At 45.6% G+C, this 15,923-nt stretch overlaps 1 protein-coding gene across 1 annotated transcript in view; it reads left to right on the top strand.

Moving 5' to 3' along the window:
• The window catches only part of LOC141106122 (phospholipid-transporting ATPase IC-like), a 210,469-nt gene that overhangs the window by 157,191 nt on the left and 37,355 nt on the right, over nt 1-15,923 (top strand). Inside the window, exon 25 of the mRNA XM_073596570.1 lies at nt 8,386-8,622. Coding sequence (XP_073452671.1) covers nt 8,386-8,622 — 237 coding nt within the window. The remainder of the gene's footprint in view (nt 1-8,385; nt 8,623-15,923) is intronic.

Here is a 15,923-nt window from a genome sequence, read left to right as displayed (position 1 = left end):
GAAGTCGGGGTCCAATTCGAGGAGGCTTGTTTTATTCGGGATAGCAGATCCCCTTGGAGTAGAAGGAAATTTCCGGATGGAAGAATAGTGTCCGGATGCCCAGGTTTGCTGGAATCAGGGAACATACGGGAGAGAGCGTCCGGCTTGATATTTTTGGAACCAGGTCTGTATGTTATATGGAACTGAAATCTAGAGAAAAATAGAGCCCATCTTGCTTGCCGTGGTCTCAGTCTCTTGGCCATACGGAGGTACTCCAGATTCTTATGATCCGTATAGACCAGGATGGGATGTGCTGCACCCTCCAGTAAGTAACGCCACTCCTCCAAAGCGGACTTGATGGCCAGAAGCTCCCGATCACCAACATCGTAATTTCTCTCCGCTGAAGAGAGTTTGCGAGAGAAAAAGGCCACTGGGTAGAGAAGGGCCTTTGGGCCTTGCCGTTGGGACAGAACAGCTCCGACTACAGCCTCTGAAGCGTCCACTTCGAGGACGAATGGTAAAGCAGGATCTGGGTGTTTTAAGATAGAAGCAGAGGTGAACAGCTCCTTGAGTTTTTCGAAGGCGGATTGTGCCTTAGGAGACCAATGGAACCGATTCCCTTGTTTAGTTAATTCAGTGATGGGGGCAATTATTGCAGAGAAGCCCCTAATGAACTTTCTATAAAAGTTGGAGAAGTCAATGAACCTTTGAACCCCTTTCTTATCGGAGGGAGCGGGCCATTCCAGAATGGCTAATACCTTTTGGGGGTCCATTTTAATACCTTTAACAGAGATGATTAGGCCTAGAAACTGGATGCTTTGAAGTTCGAATTGGCATTTTTCCGGTTTAGTGTAAAGTCCATGCTGCCTGAGGCGAGCTAAAACATTTCTGACATGCCTGCGATGATCGGAGACTGAGGAGGAGAAGATTAGGATATCGTCTAGATAAACAATAACATATAAGTCCAGGAAATCACGGAAAATGTCATTGACAAAATGTTGAAACGTTGTGGGTGCGTTGCACAGGCCAAAGGGCATAACAAGGTATTCGAAATGCCCGAATCTGGTGCGGAAAGCTGTTTTCCACTCATCTCCTTCCCGAATACGAATTAAGTTGTAGGCACCACGGAGATCTAATTTGGTAAAGATTACTGCGGATCCCAATCTTTGGAAGAGTTCAGGCACTAAAGATAGAGGATAACGGTTTTTGATAGTTATCTTGTTTAGTTCCCGATAATCAATACAAGGACGTAAGGAATGGTCCTTTTTCTCCACGAAGAATATACCGGCCCCAGCCGGAGAGGTGGATGGGCGGATAAACCCTTTCTTCAGTTTCTCGTCGATGTATATTTTTAGAGTGTCCAACTCCTGCTCTGTTAATGGGAAAATCCTCCCAAAGGGAACTTCCGCTCCAGGTAATAGCTCGATTGGGCAATCGTAAGGCCTGTGAGGAGGTAGAGTCTCTGCTCCCTTTTTACTAAAAACGTCCAGGAAGTCCCAATAGGGCGCAGGGATCAAGTGTTGTAATTCGGAGTCGGTATCCAAACAAAGTAGTTGGGTAGATTCAGCAGGACTCGTATGTAGGCAGTGTTGCTGGCAATATTTGGAAAGGAACTTGACTTCCTCACTAGACCAGTCGATGCTGGGGTTATGGGCTTGCAACCATGGCATCCCCAGTATGATGGGAAAAAGAGGAGAAGAGATGGCATCCAAGCGCAGGAGTTCTTGGTGGTTAGAGCCCATGGTGGCCAACACAGGGATGGTTTCCTGCGTGACGGGACCGGAACAAAAAGAGGAGCCATCAGCGAGATGTACAGCAAGTCCCCAATTTTTAGACTGGAGAGGGATGTGATGGTTTGCAGCGAAGGCTAGGTCAATGAAACAGCTGCAGGCTCCTGAGTCAATTATGACCGTAACTGGAATAATCCTTCCTGGAAGCTGTAAGATGATAGAGAGAGCAAGGTGATTAGCAGGGTTAGGGAGAGCAGATGCACAAATTGAAGAGATTGGCAAAGACTTACGTGTCTTGTTAGGGCAAGATCTCACGTAGTGTCCAGACTCCCCGCAGTACATGCAGAGGTTGTTGACTCTTCGGCGCTGGCGCTCTTCTGGATTGAGAGAGGGACGGAGCAGACCGAGCTGCATTGGTTCGGAGGTATCAAGAACCGGTGTGGCCGGTGCCGGAAAAGACTGGCTGGATGAGCTCGGAACCTTGGGAAGCATGCAGGTAGGGCGAAATTGGCTGGTAGATCTCTCGGAGCAACGCTCTCTGAGGCGTCGGTCGATCTGAATAGACAGATTGATGAGCTCATCCAGGGTTTGGGGTATTCCGACCCGTGCTAACTCATCCTTCAAGGGATCAGACAATCCCATGCGGAATTGATAACGCAAGGCCGCGTCATTCCAACCAGTGTCGGAGCTCCACCGCCTAAATTCCACCACATAGTCCTCTGCGGCTCTACGCCCCTGTTGAAGGGCATGCAAGGCGGCTTCTGCAGTCGCTGTCACTTGGGGGTCCTCATACAACTGAGACATGGTGATAAAAAAAGCATCAAGGTTATCCAGTGCTCCAGATTTTTGCTCCCAGGAGGCGGTGAGCCCAGGTCTGTGGTTCACCGGATAAGAGGGAAATTATGAAGCCCACCTTAGTTGCCTCCAAAGAAAAAGTGCGGGGTTGCAGAGCGAAGTATAGTTCGCAGGCATTGCGAATTTACTACGGTCCCCAGCAAATCTTTCGGGTATGGGTACCCTAGGCTCAGGAGGTAGCATTACTACTGAGGGTGCATATGACACTCCGGCAGATGAAGTGGCTTGAGGATGGGTTGGAGCAGACAGGACTTGGACTCGTTCTTCCAACCTTGTATAGCCTTCCTGGAGGCTCTTCACGGCTTGTGTGAGACCCGCCAGGTGTCTACACAGTTCCTCCATGGGGGAGGCTCCCTGCTCGGGCTCGGACATGGCTGTCCGATACTGTCAGACTTTCACGTACCAGACCGATGAGCCCGATGTAGCAGGGGGAGGCCTCCCTTACGTATCTGGTTCCTGGCCCCTGGTAGTATGGACAGGAGGCACGGGAGCACAGAATGGTATGAGAGCCTGGCGGGTTAGCCGCAGGAGGATCCCGGTAAAGGTGGTTATGGAGATCACCAGTCAACTGAAGCACAGGCAGCAGGTGCAGAGCAGGAGTGGAGCAGGCAGGTCGGGTCACAAGCAGGGTTGGCAACAGGCGGGCAACGCGGTACAGAGGAGCAGGCAGATTCGTAGTCAGGACAGTCCGGGATCAGTGGCAGGCAGAAAGCAAGGATAATCAAAGACAGGCCGGTGGTCAGGAGATCAGGTTCAAAACAGGAAGCAGGAAGCAAGTGCAGGGATACAGGGAGCTGAAGATCGGACAGCACCGAGCCCCCTGTGCAGACAGCCTAAATAGGCAGATTGGTGGATATTTCACCTAAAGAGTTATTTTCCTCATGGGTTGAATGTTGAATGGGACCTGAATGCTTTCATCAATAAATCATGACCTACTGTAGATTTGGCCCCACTTTTTACAGTGCATTCAGGTTTGGTCATTTCCACCTCTGTCGTTCCATTTCTCACCCATCAACATTTATCTCTATTACATCATCCACCCATTTTCATTCAGTACCATTTGAATGAACAGGGCCTGGTTTACACACAATTTTAGTCTTTTATGGAGTCACATATAGCTACTAGATATAGCATTTTCTATACATCTATTATGTATTCAAGATGGATGTTGAGATCGATTTTTTGTCCCAAGCCATATCTGTTCTAATAGATACTGTTAGGATGTGCACTAAATATGAGATAAAAGTTCCTTTTCTATACGCTTTTTAGTTTTGATAATAGAGTGTAGGAGTTTAGAAATGTATGTCCTTGCGTTTTTAATATGATGGTTATGTTTTTTATTTTGATCCTGACAACAGTTTTGTTATGCTAGCACATCTGTGTGGGCGGAGCTACGCCGCTCCACATTATGTATCCATACCAGCCTCTTCCCTGAATGGAATTGAGGCTTGAAACACAATAGCCAGAGCGTGGGGAGGACTCCTTGTAATGTGACGTCAGGTGGTGGGTTTGGCGGCTCGTGATTGGGCTGCTTCATCACCACAAGCCACCCCTATTTATTTAGATCGACATTGGCTGTGAGGTCCGCCCTATAGCTTTCTCTCACAGCTGATAGGACATACTTAACCACTCGTGATTGGGTGGCTGAGCAGGTGTATGTCATTCCTATCCACCTGGATGCTTATTGGCTGTGAGGTCTGTTTTTCAACAGCCTCTCACAGCTGATTTTAGTGTGACAGCTGAAGCTGATTTTAAATTAACTGTGTGTCTATAAATACAAGCGTGATACCAGACAAAGGACAATATGCCCCAGTAGAAGGACCTCTAGTCCAAAACCTGTCGGTTTGCAATTGATTTTTTTGTTCTTGGTACCACGCTATTCTTTATTGTGATCACTTTTATCCTGGATGCTGTTATCTGAATTTTTTTCCCTGTTTGGTTTATAATAAACCTGCTTTTTTGGATTTAAAGCACTATGTGGAGCCTTTTTTTCCTTTTCCGTGTCCCCATGGTGGCTATGTGAAAGGTGTATCCCCCGAATATACACCGGTTGGAGAAATGCCTGTAACTGGACTTTGAACATCTGCTGTCCCCAGGCCGTTTACCATTGCTACAGAGGAACCAGTGGAACCTACCGTATACGCCTCTACATCTGTTTGGATCGATCGATCCTCAAGCCTGTATGACACCTAGCCGTACGGCAAACGTGTCCACCAGTTCCGGTAAGCGTATTTGCTCCATCTATTCTTTGCTGTGGACACTGAGTATTGGAACACCACCTCTGTGAACCACGTATCACCCTTGAGAAACCTCTCACTCATCCTACATTTATACTGTTCACCTTCATTGAACATTCACATGACCATGATGTCTACGTTATTGGTCGTTGATATGATCATGGACTCATTATAATATTGTATTTGGTTTTTTATATATTTTTTTACATTTAGCTACACACTATCACGTTGCACAGCTGATAGTCACATTTATGTGGATCACTCAATCCTGATTTTTATGTTTAGCGCTGCATCGTTTCTTCCTGTTATTATTCACATTGTCACTACTTTGTTGATGCTGGCTGCTTTATGTGTCATTTGATACTCTTTTTACAGTAGCGCAACCACACCGTTATTTTATCTAGTATGGCAGATCACAGATGCAAAGGCAGCGGTACTGTGGTCTTGCACAGATTGCGACAGTTTTGTATCCCGGTCCTTTACCTAAATTGCAGCTCAAGTTTTCCCTAACCTCTTCTGGGGCAGTGCCTGCTTTTGTTTTGTCCAGGGATTCTGCTATGGCTGAGTGTATGTGAAGAATTATAACAATGATTGCTGACTACAGGGACCACAAACTGGCCTCCTCACCCTTTTCTGCGAAATCTGTTTCTGAATTTCAAGCTGTACCCTAGGTTGCAGAGGAAGGTACCCTATCTTACTAACCTGGTATCTGATGAGTCTGCTTACTGCGATAAACCCAAATCTAAAATACATCATTGCCATTCATACTAACACAGTCCACATATGTCTAGACATAGAACAACCTGAGTTAGTTGTACCTAGAGTTACTAGTCAGGGTTCTCTAAAAAGCCCCCAGTCGAAAAAGTCTTTCCCTATACATGCTTTGTTGCTGCCCTTTTTATACTAGGACTGGCCTAACCCAGATAATGTTTTCACCCCTCCTAAGCAGTTTACACAATACCCTGAGGAGGAAGAGTGCTTAAAAAGTGGGTTGTGTTTCTTGCCATTAGCTGTCTTAACAAGACCTTTTCTGTCCCAGTAGGGGATATACTAGCATTCATGAATCAAGTGGATAAAAAAACTAGAGGCCCATTTCAAAGACTCTTTCTGATAGGTCCTGCCATGCAGACTGCTATTGTAGGTGTCTGAGCAACAGATATGGCTGGGGATCTGGGTTTTCCCCCTCTAGATCCTTCTGTTTTGCAAAAGCTGGAACTCATGCCTGTGGCCCTGCATTATTGTGTTGATATCCTGTTGAATGTAATCTGCCAAATCATTAAGATGAGTCTTGTTGCCGTGCACATGTGGAGAACCCTTTTCTTTAAAAATTGGGCCATAGAAAATCCATGCAACAGACATCTGTTAGGTATGCCTTTCAAAAGGACCTGCCTGTTTGGGATAATCCTTGACAAGTTTATCAAGGAAGTCACGAGGAATAGAAGCACCTTTTTGCCTCAGTAAAATGCCTTTCCCAGTAAGAGTTACTTTCCTTACCCACAACTTACATAGTAGGTGGGGTTGAAAAAAGACACAAATCCATCAAGTCCAACTATGACACAAGTCCATCAAGTCTAACCTATGGCCAACTTTTCAAGGCAAAACCTGGATCTCAGTTTTGCCACAAGCCCTGGACACCAAAATTCTCCAAGATGCAGCTAAGTCCTCCTCCCAGGCAGTCCCTTACATCCAGTTTACCTCCAGGCTGTTGCAACTCAACATTCTGGATAAATGGGACAAGAAAGCTTAGTCTTAAGACCAGTGCATTAGTTTGCATCTTAAGATCTGTCTTGCTCTGACGTGATGGGTCACAAGTTCAGCTCTGGAGTAAGGAAAGTCTTTCATTCTCACTGTTGGAGCCTGGAGGGTCATAATAATGGATGCCAGCCTTTCAAGCAGGCGACGGGTCCTGGGCTCTTTCTCGTTTCAAGGGTCTTGGCCACCCAGCTGAAACTTGTATTGCCATCCTAAGGTGGGCTTTTGCTCCTTCTTTTTCATTCCCGAGGGCCCCCGCAGGGTATATCCTACTGTGCTCACTCTATCATTTCCTGTTGGATTTCACAGATCATTTTTCAGGCCCCTTGGCTTAAGGGCAGGGATCCTCCTTTCCCTTTAAAAGTGCACTACACTAGAGCAGTTAGTGCCTCATGGGCATTTCAGCAGCAGGCATCAGGTTCATATTAGGAAAGGCTGGAATGCAACTGTGTGGTGATGCTGTGCGACCGGGTTGTCTTGATTGGAAAGACTGTTTGAACAGAATTACAAATATTTCAGCAGGTAAGACAGTTAATACATATTATTTCTTTATATAGCCATGTGTGTAAGATGACATAGGTCGGTACTGTTACCAAAATGCAGCAAAAACTATTTTTTCAGAATAGTTGTTTAGAACATACACTAGATGGGGCTCATGGTGGCAAAGACAGGCAACTGTGTCAAATTTTAAAACATTTATAAGGGGATTGACATTTGTTTATGTGTAAGGATATATTTACTAGCTTCAGCCATTGGAAAGGAATTTTAAGGTCAGTGTTGCCTTGAATGTACAGCATCTCGCAATTACTTCTTTTCCATGTAACACTATTCTGCCAGTTATTCATAAAGGTGTATTTCAAAGACTGCTTGCTGCAAACCTGCCAAGTAACCAGTATCTATCCCCAATCTGACATTCACCAACAATGATATAAATGACAAGTAAATTAAGTTGAGCCATCTGCAATAAAAAGCTGCATATGATGTGGTTGGGGAGTTCTATTATCACATAGCTTCTGTATATTGTCATTTCTGTGGCTGCTTTTGAATGTGCACAGCTTAACTTCATCAAATCCCACACGTGTTTTATTGACTTTTTTCTTACTCACTGCTCAAGTTATTATCCCACCAGTAGATGTATTTTTTAGCATAAAACTTCTAAATGTAGCTACCTATGATATGTTTAGCTATATAGGAACAACAAATCCAGAATCCAGACATGTTGGGATGTTTAGTTATGTATGCCCTTCTTTTGAATGCGATAAACTGAAATTTTGCAGTTACTTTTTTTTTTATTGTAGTGTAGGAAGACTGCCTTGAAACTTTTGCTTGGGAACGGGAATGATAACATTCTAATATAGGGAATGGTGATCTGTCATTGGCAAGTAATAATGAGTGAGGTGCTTTACAAATCATGCGAATTTTGAATTTTTTATTTGCCTAAATGTATGCATGCAGATTTAATTATTCATTTTATTTTTTCTATGTATGGGTTCCTAAGTAGAGTGCTTCTCAGATTAGACAGATCTGTGTGCAATTATTCAGCCTAATCAGTTATTCCCTGGATGCCATCATCACTAGTAAAGAGTTCTGTGCCCAGAAACGAGGTCATAGGCCACCTCTTAATTTAATTAGAGAGGAGCATAATATGTAGCTTTTAATATTTGGGATATTTTTCAGGAAAGAAAATGCAACCTGCCTTATGGAATAAAGTGATTTAGCTTTAACTATGTCAACTACTGTATTAAATTAAAAATGGTATTAAAATATAAGCCCAGAATGAACACTGCCAGCATTTAACAAACTGTAATGTTGTCTTTTTCGTTTGTGTGTAGGATGTGGATAGTACAACAAGTCTTCAGCATCCTCGTCTGTACATAATTGGCCAGAAGGACACGTGGCTTGGTTTTAGGATCTTTGCAAACATCCTTTATGGCATCTACACTTCATTGGTTATGTTCTTCCTTCCATATTTTGCTTTCTATGATTCAGCAGGACCAGGAGGCATATTTGATCACCAAGTTTTTGTATATACCATGAGCAACATCTACTTTTTTGCAACATTGGCCGAGGTAAGAAGCCAGCTTAGATTCATGGGACGTAGTAGGGAAGGTGAATGATATATGCGCTCAAACAGATGAATACGCAGTTTAAATACTGTATATGGCCGCTGTTTTACCTGACAAAGGATTTATAACTCCGTAGAACCATCTTTGTGATTTACACATCTCTGCCACATCAGGTGCATCCTGATAGGTCATTTGTTCACCTCCGGGTTCCAAATTGTTACCTCCTGGATTACATCTGTGCATATGGAGCAAAGTGATGTTGCTGATTAATTGCTCAATGACCAAGCTGGAGGTGAACAAATGATATAACAAGCTGAATTGCTGAACCAGGAAATTACTGGTGTTGCCTGTGTTTTACTGTGCAGAGTAGAATATGTGTGTAAATTGCAAGACTAGCTGCACAGAACAACATATATGTGTTAAGGTTCTGAAAACCTGCTTCCCATCTATAACTGGATATGTACATGGTAGCCATGTTTTCTCATAACACGTGTACATTCTGCTTCCTGCTTTGCAGTGCTACACAATGGTTCTGCTTTAGTGCTCTTTTTCAAAATAATGTTTGGTTGACTCATTCAAAAAGCAATCCCCTATGCATCTGATATCTTATCTCATCAGTTGTCCAGAGAGAGAGAGAGAGGGAGAACACTTGTATTGAGCACGTGGAAGTTCCCTCTGGTGGGTAATTTACAATATCAACAAATTCCACACAAATTTGAAACAAAATGTTAAAGCAGAATTTAACCGTGCATGCATGAACTACTTCTTTTAGCATTTGTGTAATAGGAAGAGGGTGGACAAAATAGGAAAATCTTGTTTTTAGTGAATTAAAGTCATTGTAAAGTCTCAGTTTTTTTTCTCTAAAAATGCTCTGTGTAGTGGTTTTGCACAGGGTCCCTTTTCGACCCCTCCTGTTGAGTGCCCCCACAGCAAGCAGCTTGCTAAGGGGGCACCCGAGCCAAGGCACAGCTCCATGTGTCCATTCAGACACGGAACCCCAGTTTAGCCCCACTCCCTCTCTCTCCTGATTGACTGACTGACTTTGATTGACAGCAGTGGGAGCCAATGGCACCGCTGCTGTGTCTCAGCCAATTGGAAGGAGAGTCCTGGACAGCCTAGGCCAGTGATGGCGAACCTTGGCACCCCGGATTTTTTGGAACTACTTTTTCCATGATGCTCAACTACACTGCAGTGTAGTTGAGCATCATGGGAAATGTAGTTCCAAAACATCTGGGGTGCCAAGGTTCGTCATTGTGACGGGAGGGCCCGTGGAACTCAGAATACATCTTATGTCTAAGTCACCCTGTGCCATCCTGGCACAGGGTGAGTGAGAAAATATATCTTGGACTACTTAAAATGGGACAGTAATATTTGTCCACAATATCTCCCAGGATGTATGTTAATTGAATGAGCTGATCACATTGTCCTCTATACAATGTAGGAGACGGCACGACTCCTATTGGAGCTCAGGTTAATTAGGTTTTGTTTGTATTGTTAATTGTAATTAGCTCCAGCTATTGTGTTTATACTACTGTGGGAAGCTCGGTGCCCACAAGTCTGGGCGAAAGGTCATGTCTCAGTCACCTAGGCTGTATAAAGGATTAGATAATTAGCTCATGTTAATTAGGTTACAGTTGTATTGTTAGAGGAGGTTCCAACGGCATATAAAGTCTTGTAATTTTGATTCTAAATAAAGTTAGTCCTGATGTACTCCAAGACTGGTGTTGTCTAGTTCTTGGGGGTTCCTATAGCCAGATCCATTGGACTCGTGTTCCAGAACTTAGGAAGCGGTATACTGACGGAAGCACTCAAGCGGAGTGTGGGACGTTCCGTGACATTGGTGGCAAGCAGCGGGAAAGCTTCCTGCAGTCTGGGAAATCTAAACCTCCACCTGGATCCAAGATCAGGATAGCAGACTTCAGTCACCCCAGCGGAGATATGGACCTGGCATCAGAATTCCCGGGGCTGCTGCGGATCATCCTTTCAACCTACACCAGGACTGTGTCTGAGGATGAATACCTGGAGCTTAGGCAGCAAATTCGGGTGGAGCTCTGGATTGCAGCCCTCCGTCTCGCTGGTATAAAACAGGGCAAGTGCTTTCCAACCCAAGAGCAACGGGCCAGTGACCAACGGGCATTGCGGATGGCATTCCTGGGAGAGCAGCCCCAGGAGCAATGGGTGACTGAGTTGGACAGGTTGGTCCAGCAGGAGATAGAGCTGGACAATCGTTATTGGGCTCTGCAATGGCACGCAGAGGAGGGATATTTAGGGGAGACAACAGAATGCTCTCCGGAGGGATATGACTTTGGCGGCCATGGATTGCTGTGGGAGAGCCTTACAGATCTTTTTATGTTTGGCGATGAAGGGGAACCTGACCTTGAGGACCTGAGAGAATATAGAGAGTCTATGCTCGGTCTTGCAGGGGTCTCAGAGCTCAAACCTGGTCTGGACCATTTGCTAAGGAAGGAACAGCATCTGGAAAGGGCATACAGGAAACTGCTAGAACAAGTTCAGCAGCATGCCAGAGAATCGGCAGTGGAAAATCCAGAGATTGCTGTCCCCAAACCTGAAGTGCTGACAACAGGGCAGAGCTCTGCTAACCTCTGCCCAGAAATGATAGCATCTTCTGGGTTCCATGGACAGGGGATGGTGAACCTCTATCCCCAGACATCAGTTGCAGAGACATGGGATTTGATAGACTTTTCTGCTGAGGAAGAACAACCTGATGAGCCTCCAGCAGAAGAGCTGCTATCAGGGCCAAAGTTCACTGTGTTCTGCCCAGCACCAACAGTGGCTTCGGCCTTCTTGAGAGAAGAGGTAGTCGGCCTTTCTCCCACAACACTGACAGGGACATGTGATTTTCTGCCAGCAGCATCTATGGAGTTAAAACAAACTTCTCCAGCTGAAGATCTGGTAACTGAACAGAGGGTCCAAGACCTCTGTCCCACACTTTTACCAATTCCAGAGACTGGGGATTTCATAGACGTTTCTGTAGAGGAGGAACCACCTGGCAAACCCCCAGCAGAAGTGCTGGCAACCGGACAGAGGGTCCAAGACCTCTGCCCCACACCTGCAGCAATTGTGGAGGCTCAGGGTGAGAAGATGGCAATCACTTCCCAGCAGCAGATACAGGGGGAGAAGGGAGAGGAGGTGTGTGTTGTCCCTCCCCAACAGTTGGCCAGGGTGGAGGAAGCGGGCTTTCCTCCCCTGCAAAGATCCGTGTACCTGGGTGACAGTACCATCGACATGTCGTCCTAGCAGCCAGATGAGGGAATGGAAAAGGAAGCAGCCGGCTCACCTCCCCAATGGCAGCTGCACAGTTTGGGAGTGGAGGAAGCCAGCCTCCTGCCCCAACGGTTAGCCGGAGTGGAGGATGCGGAATCCCCAGCAGAAGTGCTGGCAACAGGGCAGAGTGCTACCAACCTCTGCCCAGCACCGGCAACAACTACAGAGTTCCAGGGAGGCAGGGCAGTCGGCCTCCCTCTCCAACAGTTAGCCGGAACAGATGGTGTGGGGTTTCTAGCAGAAGGGCTGGCAACAGGGCCGAGGACTGCTGGACTCTGCCCTCAACTAACAGAGGATGGATTTCCTGTGAAGGTGGATGGGACTTCAGTCTCCACCTGTATACCCCAGGGATGCTGGGCAGTGGGCCCAGATCCCCAACAGCATGACAGAGTGAGCCCAGACACCCTGTCTTCTCTCCAGCGGCAGAAAGGATTCCAGGGAGAAGGGCCAGTCCAGGCCTCTCCCCAGCGGCAGATATGTTCTCTGAGAGAGGCAGAGGTTGGCTGGGTGAGTAATGCTTTGTTTGGAACAATTTATTTGGGGTACTGTGTGGGTACAGGCAGTAGAGGACTGGAACTACTTACTAACTTCGGAGTCAACCCGTCTGGGGTCTCCTCCTGTGTTAGTCTTCTGCCGAAAGGGAAGAGATGTGACGGGAGGGCCCGTGGAACTCAGAATACATCTTATGTCTAAGTCACCCTGTGCCATCCTGGCACAGGGTGAGTGAGAAAATATATCTTGGACTACTTAAAATGGGACAGTAATATTTGTCCACAATATCTCCCAGGATGCATGTTAATTGAATGAGCTGATCACATTGTCCTCTATACAATGTAGGAGACGGGACGACTCCTATTGGAGCTCAGGTTAATTAGGTTTTGTTTGTATTGTTAATTGTAATTAGCTCCAGCTATTGTGTTTATACTACTGTGTGAAGCTCGGTGCCCACAAGTCTGGGCGAAAGGTCATGTCTCAGTCACCTAGGCTGTATAAAGGATTAGATAATTAGCTCATGTTAATTAGGTTACAGTTGTATTGTTAGAGGAGGTTCCAACGGCATATAAAGTCTTGTAATTTTGATTCTAAATAAAGTTAGTCCTGATGTACTCCAAGACTGGTGTTGTCTAGTTCTTGGGGGTTCCTATAGCCAGATCCATTGGACTCGTGTTCCAGAATTTAGGAAGCGGTATACTGACGGAAGCACTCAAGCGGAGTGTGGGACGTTCCGTGACAGTCATCACTGGCCTAGGCACTCGTGGACATTGCTGGAAAGAGATGGGGCTCAGGTAAGTATTAGGAGGGCTGAGGGCGGCTGCTGCACACAGAAGGATTTTTTATCTTAATGCATAGAGTGCATTAAGATAAAAAAACCTTCTGACTTTACAACCACTTTATGTTCAAGCATTTAAAGCCCAATTTTTTGCTACTTTTTTCTAAAAAGGTCCCCCAGCAGTAGTAAAAAAAAAACAAAAAACACACACACGACTAACATGGAATTTTTTAATATCTACTGTTTCAAACCTCTATAGCTTTTTAGATCAAAGAGATGTGCTCTGATCTGCACAGTAGCATAGCCTCAGTGTATGCTGTATTACTAGACATATTTCCTTATACAGGGGGTGTGTTAAAACAAATTACACATGTAGCTGGCTGAATTGCAACATGGCTTTCCCTGGTTGCTGGCCAGGGGGCCCAAAATGATCTTGCACACAGGACCACTGCATTCAGAAAAGTCACTGGATTTGCTATGATGTCAGTGTAAAAAATGTTATTGTTTCTATTTAAATAATATAGAAATCAAAGGGAGTGGATTGTTACAATGCCTTGCAAAAGTATTCACCCCCCTTGGCATTTTTCGTGTTTCGTTGCCTCACAATCTGGAATTAACATAGATTGTTTGAAGATTTGCATCCTTTCATTTACAGAACATGCCCACAACTTTCAAGATGTTGTTTTTTTTTTTATTGAGAAGCAAACAACAATAGGTCAATGTGCATAACTATTCACCCCCCCCTAAAGTCAATACTTTGTAGAGCCACCTTTTGTGGCTCTCACAGCTCCAAGTCACTTTGGATAAGTCTCTATGAACTTGCCACATCTTACCACTGGGATTTTTGCCCATTCCTCCTTGTAAAACCGCTCCAGCTCCTTCCAGTTGGATGGTTTGTGCTTGTGAACAGCAATCTTTAAGTCTGACCACAGATTTTCTATTGCATTGAGGTCTGGGCTTTGATTAGGCCATTCCAACACATTTACATGTTTCCCCTTAAACAACTCAAGTGTTGCTTTAGCAGTGTGTTTGGGGTCATTGTCCTGCTGGAAGGTGAACCTCCATCCTAGCCTCAAATCACACACACAGAGGTAAATATCCCTGTATTTAGCACCATCCATCTTTTCCTCAACCCTGACCAGTTTCCCTATCCCGACTGCTGAAAAACATCCCCACAGCATGATGCTGCCACCACATTTCAGTGTGGGGATGGTGTTCTTTGGGTGATGTGTTGGGTTTGCGCCAGAAAAAGCATTTTCTTTGCTGGCCAAAAAGTTTAACTTTAGTCTCATCAGACCAGAGCACCTTCCTCCATACATTTTGGGAGTCTCCCACATGCCTTTTCGCAAACTCAAATCGTGCCATTTTGTTTTTTGCTGAAAGTAATGGCTTTCTTCTGGCCACTCTGCCAAAAAGCCCAACTCCATGGAGCTTACAGCTTATTGTCGTCCTATGTACAGACATTCCAGTCTCTGCTTGGGTTTCTGCAGCTCCTCCAGGGTTACCTTAGGTCTCTGTGCTGCCTCTCTGATTACTGCCCTCCTTGCCCGGTCTGTGAGTTTTGGTGTGCAGCCGTCTCTTGGCAGGTTTGCTGTTCTGCCATTTTCTTTCCCTTTGGTTATGATAGATTTTATGGTGCTCCTAGGGATCATCAAAGATTTGCATATTTTTTATAACCTAACCCTGGCTTGTACTCGGTAACATTGTCCCTTACTTGTTTGGAGAGTTCCTTGGTCTTCATGGCAGTGTTTGGTTAGTGGTGCCTCTTGCTTAGGTGTTGCAGCCTCTGGCTGTAGACACTTAGATTGCACACAGGTGGACATCATTTCACGAATTATGTGACTTCTAAAGGTAATTGGTTGCACCAGAGCTTTTTACGGGCTTCATAACAAAAGGGGTGAATACATATGCACATGCCAATTATCAGTTTTTTATTTCTGAAAAATAGTTTTATGTATATATTTTTCTAATTTTACTTCACCAACTTAGACTATTGTGTTCTGATCCATCACATATAACTCAGATTAAAAAACATTGAACTAAAGACTGTAATGTAACAAAATAGGTAAAAAGCCAAGGGGGTGAATACTTTTGCAAGGCACTGTATGTGCAGAGTACAGGGTCCAGGGTGTGCTACATGCAGAATACAGAGTCCAGGGTGTGCTATGTGCAGTGTACAGAGTTCAGGGTGTGCTGCGTGCAGAGTACAGAGTTCAGGGTGTGCTACGTGCAGAGTACAGGGTCCAGGGTGTGCTACATGCAGTGTACAGGGTCCAGGGTGTGCTACATGCAGAGTACAGGGTCCATGGGGTGCTACGTGCAGAGTACGGGGTCCAGGGTGTGCTACGTGCAGAGTACAGGGTCCAGGGTGTGCTACTTGCAGATTACAGGTTGTGCTACGTGCAGAGTACAGGGTCTAGGGTGTGCTACTTGCAGAGTGCAGGGTCCAGGCTGTGCTACTTGCAGAGTACAGGGTCCAGGCTGTGCTACGTGCAGAGTACAGGGTCCAGGCTGTGCTACATGCAGAGTGCAGGGTCCAGGGTGTGCTACATGCAGAGTACAGGGTCCAGGGTGTGCTACTTGCAAAAGTACAGGGTCCAGGGTGTGCTACTTGCAGAGTACAGGGTCCAGGGTGTGCTACTTGCAGAGTACAGGGTCCAGGGTGTGCTAACTGCAGAGTACAGGGTCCAGGGTGTGCTACTTGCAGAGTACAGGGTCCAGGGTGTGCTACGTGCAGAGTAAGAGTACA

Source organism: Aquarana catesbeiana, linkage group LG01, assembly GCF_042186555.1.
Source record: "Aquarana catesbeiana isolate 2022-GZ linkage group LG01, ASM4218655v1, whole genome shotgun sequence".
Taxonomy (NCBI): Eukaryota; Metazoa; Chordata; class Amphibia; order Anura; family Ranidae; genus Aquarana; species Aquarana catesbeiana.
This window is presented reverse-complemented; position numbering and strand designations above follow the sequence as displayed.